At 37.8% G+C, this 22,349-nt stretch overlaps 1 protein-coding gene across 1 annotated transcript; it reads left to right on the top strand.

Moving 5' to 3' along the window:
• Positions 1-5,405: 5,405 nt before the first annotated feature.
• On the top strand, positions 5,406-8,336 carry LOC124165383 (piggyBac transposable element-derived protein 3-like). The gene is made up of 2 exons (XM_046542770.1): positions 5,406-5,951; positions 6,067-8,336. Exon 2 carries the CDS (start codon positions 6,076-6,078, stop codon positions 7,837-7,839), a length of 1,764 nt encoding a protein of 587 aa, XP_046398726.1. The 5' UTR covers positions 5,406-5,951; positions 6,067-6,075; the 3' UTR covers positions 7,840-8,336.
• Positions 8,337-22,349: the final 14,013 nt, after the last annotated feature.

Below are 22,349 nucleotides of genomic sequence, written 5' to 3'. Positions count from 1 at the left end.
GGTTCGTGTGTTGCGCAAAGTGCAATAATATATGGGAAATAAAACCTACATTTGTGTCACTCAGAAAAATACGTTATTTTGGGATTCATTCCTCTGTATATGCCAATGCTGCACCATGAAGTTAAATCATTCTGAATACACTCTCTGTAATATCTTAAGTAAAATGTGGTGACGGTATAGTTTTATCGAATCGCCAATTTTCGTTGGATATTCACCAAAATTAGAATACATATCTTATTTCTCACTCTAAACAATCCTAGGGGTGGGCGACAGCGATTCAAGTACAAATAAATATTTACTAATTCATTACTTATGTTGGTGTCGGATGGGTAACTTATACGTTGCAGGGTCCATCATAGACGAGAAGAGACGATCGCAAACTAAATAGTTGCTCAGGTGAAAAAATATATCGTATTAGAGGGTTTTGATATAACTTCGAGGGACGAATTAATGTTTTTAATACAAAAACCATGCCTCGACCCACCCTGGCATAATCTGACCCGCCCACATAATTTCGTCCTGCAACGTATAAGTCACCCATCCGACACCAATATAAGTAATGAATTAGTAAATATTTATTTGTACTCGAAGCGCTTTCGCCCACCCCTTGTATTGTTTAGAATTAGAAATAAGTTATGTATTCTAATTTTGTTGAATATCCAACGAAAATTATAGATTCGATAAAACTTACGGTTGCCTAAAATGTTTTTCTCACAACCAACTGCACAGATAAATTAAGAAAGAAGATATAAAAGGTAAAAACTATCGTTACTTGGCTGTTTCTTTGGATTTGGAGCAACTTACTTTTTTCCACGACATGAATGAACCCAAATACTAAAACCTGAGTATCGTTTGAATTATTATTCCTCTTCTGTAACACTCACGGTAACACAACAAACTTCACAATAAAAACACAATGACCACAAGATGCTCCCACGCATACACCATCGATCACACTTTACACTATGGCACGTGCTGACGTTGTGATTTCCAAACTCAGATTTTTCTTACTCCACATAGACCACTGCACTTATTCCCAATGCGCAACGGACAATTTACGAGATTAGAATGCACAATTCACCTCCTTCATGCTGCTGTAAATTGAGAATAATTACTTCACAAGACGAAAAAAGGCACACTTCTTCAGGAAATTAATTCAACACTCTCATCACATGGCTTTCCAGCAACTGAACTATATTCTGAGTGGCTTCGCTCGGATTCGAAATTTTCTCCGCCCTCAACTCTGAATTGCGTCACGCCGAGGGCCCTAAGACACGGGCTCTTTCTACGGTTAGTGCATGACCACGGTTCACAACTATTTTCGATCCGTAGCAACGAAGCAAATACGGCCGGTTGAGTGGGAATGATGCTTCGTGTTTACTGCACGTGTAAATACTAGCGATTATTCATTGACGGCTTCGTAGGGAATCCACAGTGATTCTTCCCTTCGAGAGCATTTGCCAAATAAAATGTGAACCGAGGGATAACAGACCAGCCCTCACCGCACCATACAACAGACCACACCCCATAGATTGCATATTCATTTTCTCGTTGACCGTAGACTTATCGGCGTAGCCTTTGTTGCTAATAGATTCCTCGAAGTTCCGAACCTTTTGTTGCCCACTACTTCTAACTGTTTAACGAAAAAGAAGTGTTGGTCATGTAACATCGGTTCCCTGAAAGCAAAATATAATATTTCTTTCATCGTGAAATGCAGTAAATCACCGTGCTTGTCGTCATTATTTTTAACACATGATAAAAACTTAACTTCCATGTGAAAGTCTGTCATTATATGTAAGAAAAAGGTGCGTACGGGCCAAATTAATTAATTATACTTTTCTTTTCATGCTCTTTCGCGCATACCCAGCGGGCGACGATGTTAATAGCTTGGTCTGGACAAGAGGAGAATGGATTTCGGAAAATAACGGCGAAGCCAAGCCAGAAGACAAGAAGGAACAGTTAATTCTGAGGTTTTTTGGGAAGGAGGAAGCATTTAGGGAACAATTCTTATCCATAATGGAGAGGTTTCTTAAAATTAAGCCTGAAATTATCAGTTATATATGAAATTTATTGTTTGAAAATTTCATATCACAATTTTGTTTATATTTTTTGTGTGAATCATCTGCTACCTACTAAATAAGCATACCAATGGTTACACTTTTTCCTTGTTAATAGATATACATTTAAAAGTAGTCATATGATCTTTTCTCATCTAAATGCTATTAATTTTGTATAATGAAAGCATATCCCCAAAATATCGAATTTCTCGAAGGATAAGGTAAAATCTGTGCTAGCTGGGACCTTGACATAATTGGTAAGTGAACAAATTTAAAACTTATGTCTGGAATCTAGCAGAGAAGCCAAACTTTCATTTGCATTCAGAATACAGAATTAGTACTAAAATTACAGACTTCACAGAATACTGACTGCCTATACGAATCATGGTCAAATTGAAAGGCTTTGAGCTCCTATTCAGATCTTACAAAAGGATATTTTTTGCATGGCTTTTAAACTTGACTTCTTCTTTCCTCCTTTCAGGAAGCTGCTGATGATGCAGACTTGGTTTCCTGATTTGAAGTTTCATATTGTGCAATGGGTTACAACGCTTGTTCCATGTTAACATTTTTGCCTATTTTCCAACTCAAACCATTGTTCGTACTTGATTTATCTTTGTGCCATTTTTAAAATCTAAATTTCACCTCCTGTTTACTGGTCCTAAATGCTTGTTAGCAATTTTCATGGCCACACTTGTTATTTACGTGAATTATTTTATTTTTCTCTTTGAATAAATGTTTTGTTATCTGTATGTTGTGTTTTCCTTATATTTATTCATCCATTTGATCAATGCTATTGAGTATCTTATTTCTATCAATGTTCATTTAACTTACTTTTTTATGAATATTAATATTAAGTGGATGTGGGTCAGAAAATCAATATGGATAATTCATGTACGAGGGCCAACTGATACATATGTATATTACAGGCATGGGTATTCAGATTTCCAATTTGTAATACGCACGTATACATACATCCTGAGGGACTTTTGATCCACTTTTACGTGAAATATACAGACGTAATACGATCGTATTCCATCTTATACTTATGTATTTGGTCACGTATTTTTCGTGTATTACTGATGTAATACAGATGTAATACAAATGCTGTGTTATCTGGGTAATTATTCCTGTATTGTTGTTTGGAGTTTGTATGTATCATATATATGCCTATATGCCAACTTCTTTGTAAGCTTTCAGATACGCCTCTATGAATTCCTCCTCTCCCTTGACATTGGTTTGCTCCTGCTTCTCTCTCCTGGAATGCTGGATACCTCTGCGTCATTAAAGATGCCATGACTCCCGCCTTCTTCCATGCCTTCTCGTGGACCATTTCCCCTGGTGATGGTGCCCTTTTTGTAACTGGAAAGAGATCCTCTGCACCTGCATGTCTATTTCACATCCTGCTTAACTCCTGCCTTTCATTAGCCATATCCCAACTCTTCCTCATGTAATTCTGCACATCCAACCAGCAATTTTGCCTTATTTGCATTTGATTTAGCATCGTCTTTTTGCTCACAGAAATATGTTTTGTGTGCCAACCAACAACTTCGTCCTTCCTTTTTAATTTATTTTTATAAATTACTAGCTGACCCGGCGAACTTCGTACCGCCTAACATTCAATGAACTTATAGTTTAGTTGCACGATTTATAAATAAAGAGCGGCTGTATCGTTTTAATCATATTTGATTTATTATAAATTAAATGAGAAAATATTGATGAAATAAAAATTATACGCATTCAGTTGTTGGCTATTTGTGCTATTAGCCGTAAAAAAATGTTTTTAGGTCTGAGTCCGTAGCGTAAACTTGGCTCGTTCACGAGGCAGGTTAACGCAACGCTAGACCGACGCTTGACTGATGCTCAAAATAGTGTAAGAAAAGCCCCTATGAAGCAGCATTCGTATCAAATGACTTTAGGCGCGCCAGTTATAGTATCTCTGTTTGGAAAAAATGCACTGCGTAAACGTGCTGCATGCGTAAACGCACCACGGTGTGCCCTACACATTCGGGTTTAATTTCTTGCGTCAAGCGCCTTCTGATAAACAACAGTTTTTGTTTTGTTATCAGGCGCAAGATAAAGCGAATGAAGCTAAATAAAAATAGCGAAGCGAAGCAGGGACGCAGCGAGGGGGGTTTTTGTGGGTTAAAACCCCCCCAAAAGCTCGGAGAATATTTTTATAAAACATTTGATTATTAATATTAAGGGGACGGATGAGTCACAAAATATTTAACTGTCCACACAGCCGTAAAACTCACCATTTTGAACCTTTTATCCTAAAAAAATGTCTGGGGAGGGCCCCCAAACCTCTCGCTTACCTTGGCGAGTTATGTATACCCTACAGACCCGCCAGTATTAGCTGCGCCTATCCTTAATTCCTAGCTGCGCCCTTGAAGCGAAGGAAGAAATACAGCGGATGGTTTACCGCCTCGTAAACATACCACATATTGTAAGATTTCACTTTTTCCCGGCGTATGATGGCGGTGAATTCTTCTCGGGTTTCCATCCGGGTGAGCTCCATCTCCATCGCTGCCGACGCACAGTGGTCGGAAATCGAAAAACGCCGGACAAAAGTCCGAAATGGCTTTTTTTGAGGTAGACAATTGAAATTTGGCGCAAATACGGGGAAATAGTTGCTGATTTTGAAATAGAAAGTCATTTTTATTAAGAGTCAGCCGTTATGGAGTTACGGAGGCTTAAACATGACGAAATTTCGAAAAACTTGCCATTTATCATTTTTCTTCGAAAATGTAAAAAGTTACGCAGATGGTAGAGCAGTGGATGGATTTTCATGAAATTTTAAACATGTTCATCTGTCATTATAGTTTCTTGCCTGTACTTTGCATAAGTTTCAGACATTTTTGTTGATATTTGTGTGCTGTAATGTATCAAAATGGCGGAAGCTTTTTTCAAGCAAAATTTCACTTAACAGGTTAACTGCCGAGGGTTTTTTTTAAATATGTCCCCTTAGGCCAAGTTAATATTTAAATGTGTTTATTGTGACTAATAGAGTTGAGCAATATTAAATTGCACATAACATTAATTTTTTCATTATAATGATAAATTTAATTAGCGGACACCGGTGTCCGCCACGGCGTCGGAGTCACGACCACCAACTTATGCACTCGCGGATATCTACAAATTTACGAAAATATGGCAATAACTTCATTTGTAGTGCAGTAAAACTTTGCTAATGAAAAAATAAATTGCACGTAACATTATTTTTTCTATCTAATGATAAATTTAATTAGCGGACACCGGTGTCCGCCACGGTGTCAGCGTCACGACCACCAACTTATGCGCTGGCGGATACCTATAAATTTACGAAAACACGGTAATTACTTCATTTGTAGTGCAGTAAAATATTCGTAGTGATAAATAACACCTACATTCATTTTATATTCAGTATTACACTTCTTAGTAGCAGTTTTCTCTCCAGTCCGCCCCCCCTCCGCGGACACAGCTGTCCTCCGCGGAGCTAACTTTGTCTCCTTCCCTAGCGTATACTCAAGTCCGTTCCTGCCAGTAGGCGCTGCACAGACACTAAACAACAAGTTATACCAGGAGACCCTCCTTCCTTCTACATGTAGTGCTATTATGTTTATGACGGAGAACTCTTTTATTCGACTAATGTAAATCATTGTGTGGAACTTCATATCACATCATCAACACAATGTATCCCTTTCTACTTGTTGAAGGTATACGTAGCATTATATATAGGGCGCTTTTATGTCTTGAGACGACAGAACGTTTCGAAAGATCAGTGCTGTCACAGTGACATGAAAAGAGGCTACATTTTCTTCTATAATACGATTAGTAGAAGAAATGTGAAGAGTGCTCGGTGCCACTTTGTGCGTCCTGCGCTGAATTCTACTTTGGTGCGTCATCGTCCTTTTGGTAAGTTTGGTTTACATATTTAGTTGCATTTTTCTACTTTTTGGTTCACTGAATATTTTCATAATCTTTTTCATTATATAAGAAATGTTGAACCAAAATCTACTTTCATCATTAGTGATTCCACATGGATAAATTCACCCCGCGGACCAGATTCATTGTTGAAGCGGCTAAGAGGAAATACTTAGAAGAGTCATCTGATTCTGAAAGTGTAACGGGAAATGATGAATATATCCCTTCCAGTGATGAGGACATCAGAGTGAACTCTTCAAGCGACGATTCCTTGCAGGATGGACAATTGCTACGAGGGGCAACCTCCGATACAACCGACGGAGAGCTAAGTGAGAGTGAAAATGTGCAGCTAAATAGACCGGTGCCCTCATCACCAAATGCGTCATCTGACTTTTGGACTGAACCAGTGAAAAATCATCCGAATTTTCAGTTTACGGCGCAGAGTGGATTGAGTGCTGTAGTTGCAGATATGAGTAATCCTTCCCCTTTTGGAATATTTTCTAACATTATAGACAATGAAATTCTCGAAATGATAGTGGAACAAACTAATATTTATGCCAATCAAGTGAAAGGTCTGACTACTTCTAGAAAATCTCGTGTGGTAGATTGGAAACCGACAACTCTTCACGAGATCAAAAAGCTCTTTGGGATTCTGATTTATATGGGTGTGGTAAAAATGCCAAAACTTTCTGACTACTGGAGTAAAAACTTCATATATCGTAATGATGTAGCTCCTTCTCACATGAGCAGAAATCGTTTTGAACTCTTGTTACGGATGTTGCACTTCTCCAATAATGAAGAAAATTCAAACAAAGACCGTTTGCATAAAATTCAACCACTCTTGGATAAAATCATTTGTAATTATCAGGAATTATATACACCTGGGGAAATTTTATGCGTTGACGAATCAATTATTCCATTTCAAGGCAGGTTAGCATTAAAACAGTACATTCCTCAAAAAAGGCATAAGTACGGTGTCAAAATTTTTAAATTGTGCTCTGGTAAGGGCTATGTATGGAATATGAAAATTTATGCAGGACGTGAGCGCGATGCCAGGCGATCTGTTCCAACAGCTGTAGTTATGCAGCTCTCCGAGAAGTTACTAGATGCTGGCAGAACGATTGTTACAGACAATTATTACACGAGCTTAGAGTTGGCCAATTCACTTCTTGATCGTAGGACACATTTACTAGGTACCCTGCGTAAAAATCGGAGGGGAATACCCAAAGATGTAACGGCCAAAAAACTTAAGAAAGGGGAAATAGTAGTCAAAGAAAATCAAAGAGGTGTGTCAATAATGAAGTGGAAAGATAAACGCGATGTTTTGCTATTGTCAACATGCCACTCAAACGAGATGGAGGAAGTGGAAAAATATAGGTCAAGGGTTTTGAAACCAGTAGCTATCCTGAAGTATAATGAGGGGAAATCATCCATAGACCTTTCTGATCAACTTTCCTCTTATTCAACGCCATTGCGTCGGTCTTTGAAATGGTACAGAAAAGTAGCGTTAGAACTATTATTAGGGACTTCTGTGGTGAATGCTTATTTCATTTTCAACCAAATTTGTGGCAGTAAGATGCAGATAGTAAAATTCAGGGAAAACCTTATCGGATCGCTTTTGGGAAATGAGTCACAGGGCGATAGATCTCCGACCAGTCTTACATTGCCACAAACATCACGGAAAAGAATGGCTACTCATTCATTCAAAAAGGAGGAAGGAGGTGCGCGAATCAATCGGAAATATTGCCGAGGATGCTACGAAAAGAAACAACTTGGGGAAATTGAAAAAAACAAAGTGAAAAAAGTCACTACCTACTGTGATGACTGCCCTAAAAAGCCACGGTTCTGTTTGGATTGCTTTCATAAACATCATCTGTAAAAATATGAATAATTGTCCATTATTGCAATAAAAAGTGATTATTTGAAAAGGATATATATTATTTATTTCACCTTTCTGATATTTCAGGAGCAAGGGAAAGTAAGAATAAATGTCGGTGAGAGGAGGGCTCTAAAGACCTACAAAATTACTGCGGTAAAGTTAATTTGAATTATAAGGTAAAGCTGGGAAAGATTTTGTTATCCTTCTCTTCAATTTCTTTTTATAGATGTGTTTACCAGTTGAAACTATCTGAAGGATGCAAAACACTGAGTAGAAAATATAATTCGTCTCCCAAAGAAGATATATATTCTTTCTCAATTAAATCTGAAAGCATACTATAGTATGCTTTCAGATTTAATGTATATATAGCAGCCCTGGATTACGAACAAAGAGTAAGTACTCCCTGCTCATACAACATCGTAGTTTATGAAACATTTAACACGGAAAAAGCGTCTCCGGAGGTCTACTTCGAGGGATAACGGCTTCCAATGTGCCAACCGGTATAAAAAAATACGTAAGTAACATTCAAGACAGCAAAAAAAATTTTATAAACAATTAGCAAAAACCAAAGGAGTGACAGTTTAGCTGAGGCCGTTGCGGAAAAGATATCTATGCAAAAGTACGTAAATGGCGGTCACCCGGCGCACGAAGACGAACTTTTTTCCGCGGACACCGGTGACCGCCACGGCGGGAGAAGAAGATACCACAGCGGACACCGGTGTCCGCCACGGCAGTCAACCTGTTAAAGCAGTCATTATCTTTTTTATGAGAAATATGTATGTCGAGATATTTCGCAATAATACTAAGAAAACATATTTAAACGTTTGTCTGCAAAAGGTTTGGGAAAAAGTTTGCGGCCCTGAGAGAAAATTCGAATTTTCGACCGCGCGTCGCGGTCCGGCTCCACGCGGCGGACCCCGGTAATATCGATTGCGTGTGATGGTTGAAGTTGTTTGCACCTAAATTCCTCAAATTTGCCTTTTTCAAGCAAAAAACACTTTTGTGGATTCCCTAAGGTTCTATATCGAAGATATTTTGAAAGCAGTATTGGTCATTAGGTCATAAAATGGCGGACATTTTGTTAGGCAAAAGTTAACATAAAGTAGTCATTATCTCTGGTTTTAGAAAAATGTATATCATGATTTTTTGTCAGGGTATTAAGTAAACATAATTTTAAAGTATTCTGCAAAAATCTGTGGAAAAAGTTTGCAACCCTGAGAAAAAATTCCAATTTTCGATCGCGTTTCGCTTTGCTCGCTGGGGGGGCTCTGCCCCCCCTAGGCCCCTCCAAAAAAGGCCTGCGGCCTGTTATGCTCACTGTGGGGGGTCTTACACTTTTTGTTTGCTACTTGTTACTTAAGGATCGTTTACTTTTAAGCTGGCTAGCTTGGGTATAAGCAATATTTCCACTTTCACGGAAAACGGGCGCATGGTACGTAGGCTACAATATGAATGTAAATATTTATAAAGAGAAACGTTTTTCTGAGGGGCTAAAAAAGTAAAATAAATTTCTACGAGTATCTCTAACTTATTCAATTCAAATACAAAAAACGTTGAGACCACGTTCCACTGTAACACCCAATGCATACGTAATATCATAACATAACGACTTTACGAATTACAATTAAAAACACGTTTATTAATTATTTTCCACAAAACTCAACCAAATTCTTGATATACGAATAAGATGTAACAGCTGTTCCCCTTCGTAAGCGAATTACGTTGGGACTGAATATCAATGTCTAGAAACAAATGCGTCTTAGCATGAATTGGGGCTAGTATAACGAATTTTATCGAAATATTATTTATCGTGATCGCGAATGATTTCACTTCAGAAGTACCTCTATTTGAAGTTTTGTGGCATTTTTTATTGTCCCCCCCCCCCCCCAAAAATTTCTGGTACCCCCCCCCCCCCCAGAAATTCCTCGAACTTCCTCGAACTTCCTCCGAACTTATCCGCAGAACTTAGCGCGAAAAATCCTTAGCGTACTTCTAACTGTTTCACGAAAAAGAAGTGTTGGTCATGTAACATCGGTTCCCTGAAAGCAAAATATAATATTTCTTTCATCGTGAAATGCAGTAAATCACCGTGCTTGTCGTCATTATTTTTAACACATGATAAAAACTTAACTTCCATGTGAAAGTCTGTCATTATATGTAAGAAAAAGGTGCGTACGGGCCAAATTAATTAATTATACTTTTCTTTTCATGCTCTTTCGCGCATACCCAGCGGGCGACGATGTTAATAGCTTGGTCTGGACAAGAGGAGAATGGATTTCGGAAAATAACGGCGAAGCCAAGCCAGAAGACAAGAAGGAACAGTTAATTCTGAGGTTTTTTGGGAAGGAGGAAGCATTTAGGGAACAATTCTTATCCATAATGGAGAGGTTTCTTAAAATTAAGCCTGAAATTATCAGTTATATATGAAATTTATTGTTTGAAAATTTCATATCACAATTTTGTTTATATTTTTTGTGTGAATCATCTGCTACCTACTAAATAAGCATACCAATGGATACACTTTTTCCTTGTTAATAGATATACATTTAAAAGTAGTCATATGATCTTTTCTCATCTAAATGCTATTAATTTTGTATAATGAAAGCATATCCCCAAAATATCGAATTTCTCGAAGGATAAGGTAAAATCTGTGCTAGCTGGGACCTTGACATAATTGGTAAGTGAACAAATTTAAAACTTATGTCTGGAATCTAGCAGAGAAGCCAAACTTTCATTTGCATTCAGAATACAGAATTAGTACTAAAATTACAGACTTCACAGAATACTGACTGCCTATACGAATCATGGTCAAATTGAAAGGCTTTGAGCTCCTATTCAGATCTTACAAAAGGATATTTTTTGCATGGCTTTTAAACTTGACTTCTTCTTTCCTCCTTTCAGGAAGCTGCTGATGATGCAGACTTGGTTTCCTGATTTGAAGTTTCATATTGTGCAATGGGTTACAACGCTTGTTCCATGTTAACATTTTTGCCTATTTTCCAACTCAAACCATTGTTCGTACTTGATTTATCTTTGTGCCATTTTTAAAATCTAAATTTCACCTCCTGTTTACTGGTCCTAAATGCTTGTTAGCAATTTTCATGGCCACACTTGTTATTTACGTGAATTATTTTATTTTTCTCTTTGAATAAATGTTTTGTTATCTGTATGTTGTGTTTTCCTTATATTTATTCATCCATTTGATCAATGCTATTGAGTATCTTATTTCTATCAATGTGTCAAGCCGTAAATTAGCCGTAAAAAAATGTTTTTAGGTCTGAGTCCGTAGCGTAAACTTGGCTCGTTCACGAGGCAGGTTAACGCAACGCTAGACCGACGCTTGACTGATGCTCAAAATAGTGTAAGAAAAGCCCCTATGAAGCAGCATTCGTATCAAATGACTTTAGGCGCGCCAGTTATAGTATCTCTGTTTGGAAAAAATGCACTGCGTAAACGTGCTGCATGCGTAAACGCACCACGGTGTGCCCTACACATTCGGGTTTAATTTCTTGCGTCAAGCGCCTTCTGATAAACAACAGTTTTTGTTTTGTTATCAGGCGCAAGATAAAGCGAATGAAGCTAAATAAAAATAGCGAAGCGAAGCAGGGACGCAGCGAGGGGGGTTTTTGTGGGTTAAAACCCCCCCAAAAGCTCGGAGAATATTTTTATAAAACATTTGATTATTAATATTAAGGGGACGGATGAGTCACAAAATATTTAACTGTCCACACAGCCGTAAAACTCACCATTTTGAACCTTTTATCCTAAAAAAATGTCTGGGGAGGGCCCCCAAACCTCTCGCTTACCTTGGCGAGTTATGTATACCCTACAGACCCGCCAGTATTAGCTGCGCCTATCCTTAATTCCTAGCTGCGCCCTTGAAGCGAAGGAAGAAATACAGCGTATGGTTTACCGCCTCGTAAACATACCACATATTGTAAGATTTCACTTTTTCCCGGCGTATGATGGCGGTGAATTCTTCTCGGGTTTCCATCCGGGTGAGGTCCATCTCCATCGCTGCCGACGTTTCGATAGAATCCTTTTCTATCGTCATCAGGGCCGATGATGCCAGTAGGAAAGCAGCGATGGAGATGGAGCTCACCCGGATGGAAACCCGAGAAGAATTCACATACCACATATTATTTACCATGAGAAAATCATGGGTTTTCGCTGACACATGAGAACAAACATCACACAAACTGAAAGACTGACCATGCGATTTGTTAATCGTTATCACGAATGCAACACGAATTCGAAATTGAATACGTTTAAGCTTTAATAAGTTGGGATCATGGAATCTTCGGATTGAGAACTTTCTCATCTTTGAATTTTCCTTTGAGTATAGTGGCGTGAATAACTTTCATTATCAGTTTTTTAATAACCAAACACGTTCCGTTGGATAGTTTTGGTTGGTTTAGGTTTCGAAAGATCATGAACACAGAGCCTACCTTTAGCTGTAAATCGTGCCGTGGTAAGCCAGGTGCGTCCAAGGACTTTAAATATTCAGATAGATAGTTGGTGACTTCGTCTTCGTTTATTACAAAGTTAAAAGATTTGAATTCATGCAGAGTACACGGACATTACTGATAATCAACAATTGCTTGGAGATTTGTTTACACACACGGTAGTTATGTATTTGTTGACAACTCAATTAGAGCTGAGCTTACCTCTAATTCAATTACTTTAATACTATTTTAAAATTACTTTAATATTTTTAGCATGTTTGAATATTTAAATTTTTAAATATTGTTAAAAAGATCAGTCAATATGTTGTAGTTCAGTATAACAATTTGGAACATCATTGCAGTAATTTGTTGCAAAGAGTGACACATCACAATTATTTTTTAAGTTAAAGTTATCAAGAGTATCATCACTCTTTTCTTTCACAGTTACTTCATTTGCAAATTCAGTCTCGTTAGGATTAGTGGCTAAGGTTACGTAATCTTCTAGATATTTAGGTTTTAATTTCACTCTACTACTTCTCCTGAGTGGTTCCTCACTTTCACCACTTCCCTGTTCAATTGGTTCAATCAGCTCAGTACTCTCATCTAAAGATTTATCTTTCCATGCAATATCCCAATTTTCAGTTACTGAGTCATTGTTAGTTTTAACAAAGATTACATTCCTTCCCACAATAACTTTGTTATCTTCTAATGACCACAACCTATACCCATTATCACAGTATCCCAACATAATACATCTTTTGCTTCTTGAGTCAAATTTACTATGTGTTTGCTCCTTCGGTTTGTGAAGATAAGCCTCACACCCAAACACTCTCAATTTGCTTAAGTCAGGACGTTCACCATACCACATCTCCGCAGGGACTTTACTTTCATTAAGGGCTGTGGTAGGACTTCTATTGATTAAGTACACTGCTGTCATCACAGCTTCAAACCAAAAGGACTTTCTCAACCGACTACCAACAAGCATACATCGAGCCTTATCTAGAATTGTTCGATTCATTCTTTCAGCAACGCCATTATTCTCCGGAGTTCCTGGAATGGTTAGCTCAAATTTAATTCCTTTTTCTCTAAAGAATTTCTTTACTTGGCTTTTCACATATTCTGTACCATTGTCACATCTAAAGGCACATATTTTAGTTGAAAAACGACTCGTGACTCTAGCTTCGTACTGTTTTAAATATTCATACACATCAGATTTGGACTTTAGACCAAAAACAACAGTGAAATGTGTATAATCATCAATCAAAGTCAAAATATATTTAATACCATTATACGCAAGAGGAGTTATTGGCCCACAAACATCACTATGTATTCGTTCCAATGGTCTTGTGGTTTGAGATCTCGTTCTATTAAATGGTTGCTTCGTCTGTTTGCCCTGAATACATATTTTACACACATCTAAATTATCACATTTCAAATCACCAATACCATCAACAATTTTACAAAGATGTTTTAAATTTGGATTGCCAATATGACCTAACCTGGTATGCCAAACTTGATCACTTACACTTGAAAAAGCCTTTCTCTCAATGGCACACTCGTCAATGACAATAGGAAGTTTATAGATATCATCCATTCTATCACCAACAACAATATTTGCATTACCTTTCTTGACATAACATTTCTTATTTCGAAAATTAATTTCAAACCCTTTCTTTTCTAGTCTTGAAACAGAAATTAAATTGAACTTGAGATTTTCCACTATTAGCACATAATTCATTTCTATCTTGTTTACTTTTCCATTCACAACTGCAAATGCTTTTATATCTCCTACTTCTTTAGCAACAAGAAAAGTATCTGACTTTGCTACCGTTATTTTTATTGGATTGTCAAATTGTCTAATATTATAGATCGGAGTTCCCACCTTAACAAGATGATCTGATGCACCGGAGTCCAACACCCAGTCACTCTCAGGTGTTGCGGTTTCGCTTACCACCGCTGATGATACTGCCGTTGTTTGGAAGCTGTAGGCAGGTTCCACCTCCTCTTCTGCCACCAAACATGCATCATTTCTGCCTCCGTTGTTCCATGGTCTTCCTGTGCGACCAACTGCTCGTCCACCTCTTCCATTCGAGCGCCCATGAAACGCTCCTCCTCCAGGCTTCCAGCACTGCACCTTCCTATGTCCTCTCAAGCCGCAATTGTGACAATTGAATTTGAAGCTTTCTTTCTTCTCTCTTCCTTCACTTTGGGTCCTCTGGTTGCCCCTCCTGCAGCCAGCAAAGGCCATATTCGGGACATCTCGTTCCGAAGCGACTGAATCTCTTGTCTCTTTCTTGTGTGCCTCGTACTCCTCAATCCTCACTCTAACAAACTCCATTTTCAATTCTGTTGCAGCCAGCGATTGCAGACTAGTTACAACTGTCTCATACGATGATGTCATCGTCATCAGGAATCTTATTACGGCACCGTCATCGTCAATTTTCTCGCCGGTTTGTTTTAGGGAACGGATCAGTCTGTCGAATCTCAGGCAGTATTCGCTAAACGATTCCTCTGTTGGGTCATACACAAGCGTATGTAATTGTTTCGAAAGCATCATTCGACTCATCACAGACTTCTTCTCGAATCTATTCTCTAATGCTTTCCACACGTCAAAAGCGGTAACTTTGCTTTTGACTAGCTCCAGCTGACTATCTTGTATTCTCTGAATTATTAGACTTTTGCATTTCTTATCATTCCTACGTAATTGCATAATGTCTTTCTGCTTCTTTTCTCGTGCGGACTCGTTGTCACTTGCTAATATTGCGTACGGTTCTGCCAGGACATCGAACGACCTTTCAACATGTGACAGGACTTCCGTCTCATCTAAAAACACTTCCATTCTATATTTCCAGTCACTATAGTTCTTCCCGTCTAATAGCGGTATTCTATATCGCTCTTCTTCCATATTAGAAGTTCTAATCCACCACGTGGTCGCAAGTCTCTTTCTCACTGTTTCCGGGATTTCTGGAGTTCCTGCGCTCGTAACCCCTGGGCCCATAACCTCTGGGAGGGGTGAATCAATTTGCACAGTTGTTCTCTGGGTATTGGAACTTTATTCCAAAAGACAAAAAGGATATGATACACCATACACGAATGGATCTAGCGAACTTCGCACCATGACTGCGGCCAACCGACCGAACCGACACACACGTCCCGACCAACTTGGACAGACTCCACGGACTGCTCTAGCCCGAGCAGGCCACACACCTTCTCCCACACCGCAATATCGACAGTCAATTGTCACAGTATGTATGAGAAATTGTCTCAACTACAACACAATACATTAGTAAAAACGAAAAAAAATCTTATTTTTTTGACCGTCTTAACAATCAACTCCTAAAAAAATATCTCTAAGATAAATTTGAATTTTTTTTGTGAACCTTTCCTATTTTTTTAATGTCCTATATGTTATCAGGGGCTGAGACGAATCCAAAGAGCCTAATGTCACTAAAATCGGTGCTGCCGTTCTCGAGTTATGTGTTCTAACTAACACGATTTTCGACTTTATTATATATATATAGATCTTTCAATAAAAAATTCAATTTAACATGGCTAATGTTATTTAACTGCATTTCCCATTCCTTTAATGACTCTTTTTTTCAATCTGTTCAGGTAATTCGGTGGAACGGGTAAAGGCAAGGTGTAATGTAATAATTATTTATAATTTTATGCATTTCCTTCATACCATGAGTGGTCAGGAGGCAACATCAAAGGTGTAGTATGCAGTTCAATATGAAGCAATTTCTTATGGATAATTTTAACATGTTGCTGAAGGTAACACAAAACTATTTATAGGAAAAACTTTTGTTTAGCATATTAAGTGAGCAATATTTATGTTGACATGTCAGTCATTACTGCCTCCTGGTTAACCATTGCTGCTCTAGCATATATTTGTTTTCACATGGAATCGTCTGATAATACCACCCATAAATGAAAATCATTTTATAGTAATGAAATACTATGTTTACACAACTCCACTTATAGGTAATTCCAATCCTTGCTCAAAGAATTGCAATCATTGTTCAATCAAAAGTTTTTAAAGATTTCATTTGATATTTTAAGTAGTTTCAGCTGCATCTGCCATTAATATGAAGGTTGATGTATCGCTTGACTCAATTCTCGAATGTACTAGTGCTCTATTGCTGACATCAGATTCTGCTATACATTCTAGATTACCTGCTCCATGTTGTAAATCATGTTAGCCTACATAGAATAAGTAATTATGGAAAGTGGAAAGACCATCCATAACCTTCCTCTGTAACTCTTCCCTTTGATCAGTCATACAACAGACATTCATGGTTTAAAATGGGACTGACTACCATTTCAATTTTTAATGAAAAGTAATTTTTCCTAAGGTTCTTTCAAATGATGCTAATTTTAATTAATTAACTATTTAATTAATTTCCCGAAATTAAATTGTTAAATCCCATTATTTTGCATAATTAATCTGATCGCCTATGCGTCATTCATGACTTATTTTTCCATTCCATTGAATGTATTTCCTTGCATATACAAAATGGACAATTTTAAAGGGCATAACATGGTCCAATGGTCCTTGGTTTTTCCTGTGAGATCAATTTTAGTGCAATATATAATAATAAAAATATAATAATTGCCACACAAATAAAGGTCTGAAATCAGAATTACATCCATGAAAAGAGATATTTCTATCTGTTCTCATTTACTGTATTTTCCTATCTATAGTTATCCATTGCAAAGGTAGAGGGTTTTCTAAAGCAGATAGGGAAATAAAGGAACTACATACATAGTTTTATATCAGAATAACAATTTTATTAACAACTGAAACATCCATTGCAATGTAAGAATACATTATGAAGGCACGTTATGGAAGAGCCTTACATATGTGTTAGAAGAATACACTAAAGGGACAGGCAGAATTCCATTTTTCAGAAGAAAAATTCCTCAGCAACCGCTGTTTGCCTCATCTGGATATTTTCAAACAACAATTTTCCATGAGATGAAGTTGTCAAGTACAGCATAAGATACTGCATAATTCAAGCAGTCCTGGAGTTGTGGATTGTACTGCAACCATGCTCCTCAGTCGGCGAATTGTTCAGAGATGTTTTTCCCAATAATGGAAATAATGGATATATTTACAAATGGCAGGTTGAAGCTCATGATACAAAATTTTCAAAAATAAATGACTTACGTACACCAATGAGACAAATGACGTCCTCGGAGTTAGTAAGTATCCTCTATACCTCTGGTCTGCTTCCTTGGACAAGGTGCCACACTACATGAAGTTACTTACATGCCACAAGAATTCAGCGGTCATGAAGTTCTTCTCATTGTGTTTATGCAGAATCATATCCTACGCCACGTTCTAATGTTCAGGAACATTGGCCTATTTAAAAGGAAAATGACATTGTATGATTTCATTGGTACATCCATACCTTACAATTACAATTTTAAGGGCTCCATATACTTAATAATCTAAGTAAATGGAACATTGCTGTTAAATGTGAAGATTAAATTGGTGTGTTTTCAAGAATTCAGTACTCTGAATATAATCTTAAATCAAACGGAATCTTATGATGTATGATATAAATTTAAATATTTCTAACAGTTTCATACATGTCCCCAGTTTTGAATTTCTTTGTTTGATATCACATAAACTAAGCCAAATGCCTAAAAATAGTAAAGGAAATGTTAATTTCCATATCATATTAATTTTTTAAATACAATCACCTCTTCACCAAAATGCCTCTCTATAAATGCCGCCCGGATGGCATTTGGGCGACCCTGAACAGGTTGGAGTCTTGGTACAGGGACTTCGAACCTCGGCATTGCTGCCACAGGATCATGATTCATCATCGTCACATTGTGAAGAACTGCGCAAGCCAAAATAATCTTCTGTGCAGTAAACCAGACCTAGGTTTCGCTGGAGCGTCTCGCGGCTGTGTCCGACTGCTGCGTTCGGTCGTCGCGGTCGGACGTCGCGGCAGGGTGATTTCGTTGGGGCGTCCCGGTCGCAAGACGGTGCAGGCCGACAACATTTTTTTAGCACGAAGTACACTTGCTCTTTGCCTGTGGAGAGGTTGACTTGGAGCATAGTGGAAATGGATGACGATTTACATCTGTTACTTTTACTAGAGGACGAAGAAGAAGAGATAGAAATATTACAATCATTCGCAAAAGAAAGAGCTTATTCATTCACTTAATAACTTGTATTTATGCATGGTTGATGTGAACTTACATGGTGTAAATTTGCATGATTACTAATATTATTTAATACTAGGAAAGTGGGACGACAAAGCGACAGAAACTAGCTACTTTTCCCTAGCTACGTTTCCCATTTAGAATACGCTGCCAGTGTTTGTGATCCTCGTGAAATAGGCTTAATAAACATAGTTAGGACGCGTGTAAAGAAGATCTGCTAGGAACGTGAAAAGCCGTTACGATAGTCTCGATAGTATAACTGACCTCTAAGATAAACTCGGAATCTCTGTCAGACCGTAGACTTAAAAATACACTAAACCTATCATGTAAATTCAAGAGCAGTACATTTTCCGACGAATTTTGCCGTATCTTACTAACGCCAACATGCTGAGGCAGATCAGATCATACAAATAAAATGAGAGCGATAGACTGTAGAACAGATAGAACCAGATCGTCGTTATTGAAAGTCTGGATAGTACTCGTGTAAATGAATGTCTTTACCCATCCTTTTCCCCTATTCTGGCGTCCGTTTTAAAATTCATGAACTAACTAGGTAACAATAATAAGGTAAACAAATCATAATTTGCACCTGAAGTTATATCCAAGAAAACTTATAATGGAATACCACAAAGTTAACCATGAGTTAGCGAATTTATATCGTACGTCTCGTGGGCGACTATGTTTCAATTGATGGGGATCGTTTTTCTATTGTTTAGATTCATGATTCCTGGTATCACCTTATACATACTTTTGATTTGGAGTCAACTCTAATCGCTGAAGGGAACAAGTAACTTTATGTGGTCTATCTGTGGGGTGTGGTCTGTTGTATGGCGCGGTGAGGGCTGGTCTTTTATCCCTCGCTTCACATTATATTTGGCAAATGCTCTCGAAGGGAAGAATCACTGTGGATTCCCTACAAAGCCGTCATGAATAATCGCTAGTATTTACACGTGCAGTAAACACGAAGCATCATTCCCACTCAACCGGCCGTATTTGCTTCGTTGCTAAGGATCGAAAATAGTTGTGAACCGTGGTCATGCACTAACCGTAGGAAGAGCCCGTGTCTTTGGGCCTTCGGCGTGACGCAACTCAGAGTTGAGGGCGGAGAAAATTTCGAATCAGAGCGAAGCCACTCAGAATATAGTTCAGTTGCTGGAAAGCCATGTGATGAGAGTGTTGAATTAATTTCCTGAAGAAGTATGCCTTTTTTCGTCTTGTGAAGTAATTATTCTCAATTTACAGCAGTATGAAGGAGGTGAATTGTGCATTCTAATCTCGTAAATTGTCCGTTGCGCATTGTGAATAAGTGCAGTGGTCTATGTGGAGTAAGAAAACATCTGAGTTTGGAAATCACAACGTCAGCACGTGCCATAGTGTAAAGTGTGATCGATGGTGTATGCGTGGGAGCATCTTGTGGTGATTGTGTTGCATTGTGAAGTTTGTTGTGTTACCGTGAGTGTTACAGAAGAGGAATAATAATTCAAACGATACTCAGGTTTTAGTATTTGGGTTCATTCATGTCGTGGAAAAAAGTAAGTTGCTCCAAAACCAAAGAAACAACCAAGTAACGATAGTTTTTACCTTTTAAATCTACTTACTTAATTTATCTGTGCAGCTGCTTGTGAGAAAAACATTTTAGGCAACGGTATAGTTTCATCGAATCGCCAATTTTCGTCGGATCTTCACCAAAATTAGCGTACACAACTTATTTCACACTTTCCTCTTTTCTCGTCTATGATGGCTCCTGCAACGTATAAGTCACCCATCCGACACCAAGATAAGTAATGAATTAGCAAATTTTTATTTGTACTCGAAGCCCTTTCGCCCACCACTAGGATTGTTTAGAATGTGAAATAAGTTATGTACGCTAATTTTGGTGAAGATTCGACGAAAATTGGCGATTCGATAAAACTATCCCGTTGCCTAAAATTTTTTTCTCACAAGCAGGCATATTCCTTTAAAATTACCCTCTTACTCCTCCTAAAATTCATAGAGCTATATAGCTTTCCCGAATAATTTAGGATGATTACCCAACTCTGTGAAATGTTGCCTTAAATATCATTTAAGTTTGGTGTAGAGTGGCACTCATTAAAAATTGTAGACCTATGAAATTACAAATTAAAAATTACGGAGGTGAGTATGCTGTTTTTGGCGGATATAGTCGTCATGTTGGTGAGGGTGAGCTGTTGTAGAGATGGTACTCTTGTTTAGATTGCGATTTCACAATAACGTTCTAAAAAATTTATGTTTTTACTCTTCTAACCTCCCCTGGGAGGACTGGGACGTAACTCGAGAAATGAAAAAAATAATTATAAACATTCATGGGACTGGACATAAAACAATGCTAATAATAGATCCATTGCAATCCAATAAACATTTATAGAATATCAATTTGGTGTAGAGCTACATTTAGTAGGATTTTAGAAGTATAAATATCGCTCACTGAATGCCTCAATCCGAAGGTTGGTTTACGATGGTCAACCACTTTCAAAAGTCGGTTCTCGGTATCGGCACAGGTATCTCCTTAATTTTCCGAAGTCGACCTTCGTGTATCGCTAGTGAGTTCCATTTCTCCGAGGAGTCCATTTGAATTGATCTGGCTGTGCAAATGGTGCAAATTGACAACCTTACTCACGCCAAGAGGCCCAAGAATGATTTAAGAGACAGAAATCCCTCGTGAACACCTTTCCCCAGCGAAAACATTCCAAAGACAGGAAGTATAATAGGTTAATACTGACGGTATTCTATCTTTTAACATAGGTAGGTTTACATGGAGTATTTGCGACTCACATCACATCCCCACCTCCCAACTTGGGTTTCTCTCTACAATTCACAGCGAGGCATAACCACATTTATCGGCCCTTCCATTCTTTCCATATCTCTACTATCTTCCTCCTCCTCCTCCGCAAACCAAATATCCAGTATCGATGGTGAATTTATAATCATTGTTTGCGTTTTGCATAAGTAGTTTCACATGGATAAAATACACCGGAATAAAATACATACAGATGGATGAAATATAAATGCTTTGGATGCTTTTCTTTAATCATAAAAATTATAGTTATGAACATTATTTCGAATTCAGAACTTTAAATGGATGTAAAGATGTGGTTAAATCACACAATTATAGCTGCAATATATTTGGAATTTGAAACATTGATTACGTATTATTGCAAGTTATTACTCGAATAAATATGATACCACAATGAAGATATTTCATGAGTGTTCAATCATAGATTTATTTTAAGATGTATTAAGGCATATAGAAAGCTGTGGGGAAGTAAACATATAAAGAAAATAACGGTACTAATGAATTCGCTCAATATTGTCGGTATGTTGTAATTATGTGTAAAAAAAGATATTATCTTCCTAGATTATTATGCACGTAACTTTTGGTATTCCAGCTCAGACCGATATCCTGATTTTGATTCTTCCTTAAATGTGCGTTTTCGACGCAGATACGGCGAGGTATTTTTTAAGACACAGCACACTACTTATCGGACTGAGAAGAGCCTAACTGGGAACAATGATTTTTCATGTGGCCCTACCTCAAGGGTCGGGGAGAAACGCAAGAACTTCGGGGATATTGAATGATGAATAGTGAATGACTGAAATGCACTTTCGTGGAGTGAGTCAAAGTGTCCCTTTCAAGGCACACAGGGAATAGGCATGCATTCAGTGCACTTTATAACAATTACCCAGGACTTATCCTAGGGCAATCACATTCAGGAAATTTCGGGCATGCAAATTGTAAATTAGGATTCATTTAAAGAACTCATGGAAAATGCGGTTTTAAGTAAAAGACCGACTTTATTAGTGTTACGTGAGACTTCATTTGGAGTACATTCGTTGTGTATGCTAGGGACCCGTGTGAAAAAACATTTG

Source organism: Ischnura elegans, chromosome 9 (assembly GCF_921293095.1).
Source record: "Ischnura elegans chromosome 9, ioIscEleg1.1, whole genome shotgun sequence".
NCBI classification, from domain to species: Eukaryota; Metazoa; Arthropoda; class Insecta; order Odonata; family Coenagrionidae; genus Ischnura; species Ischnura elegans.
The sequence above is the reverse complement of the archived record's forward strand: the minus strand, read 5'-3'. Positions and strand labels throughout refer to the sequence as shown.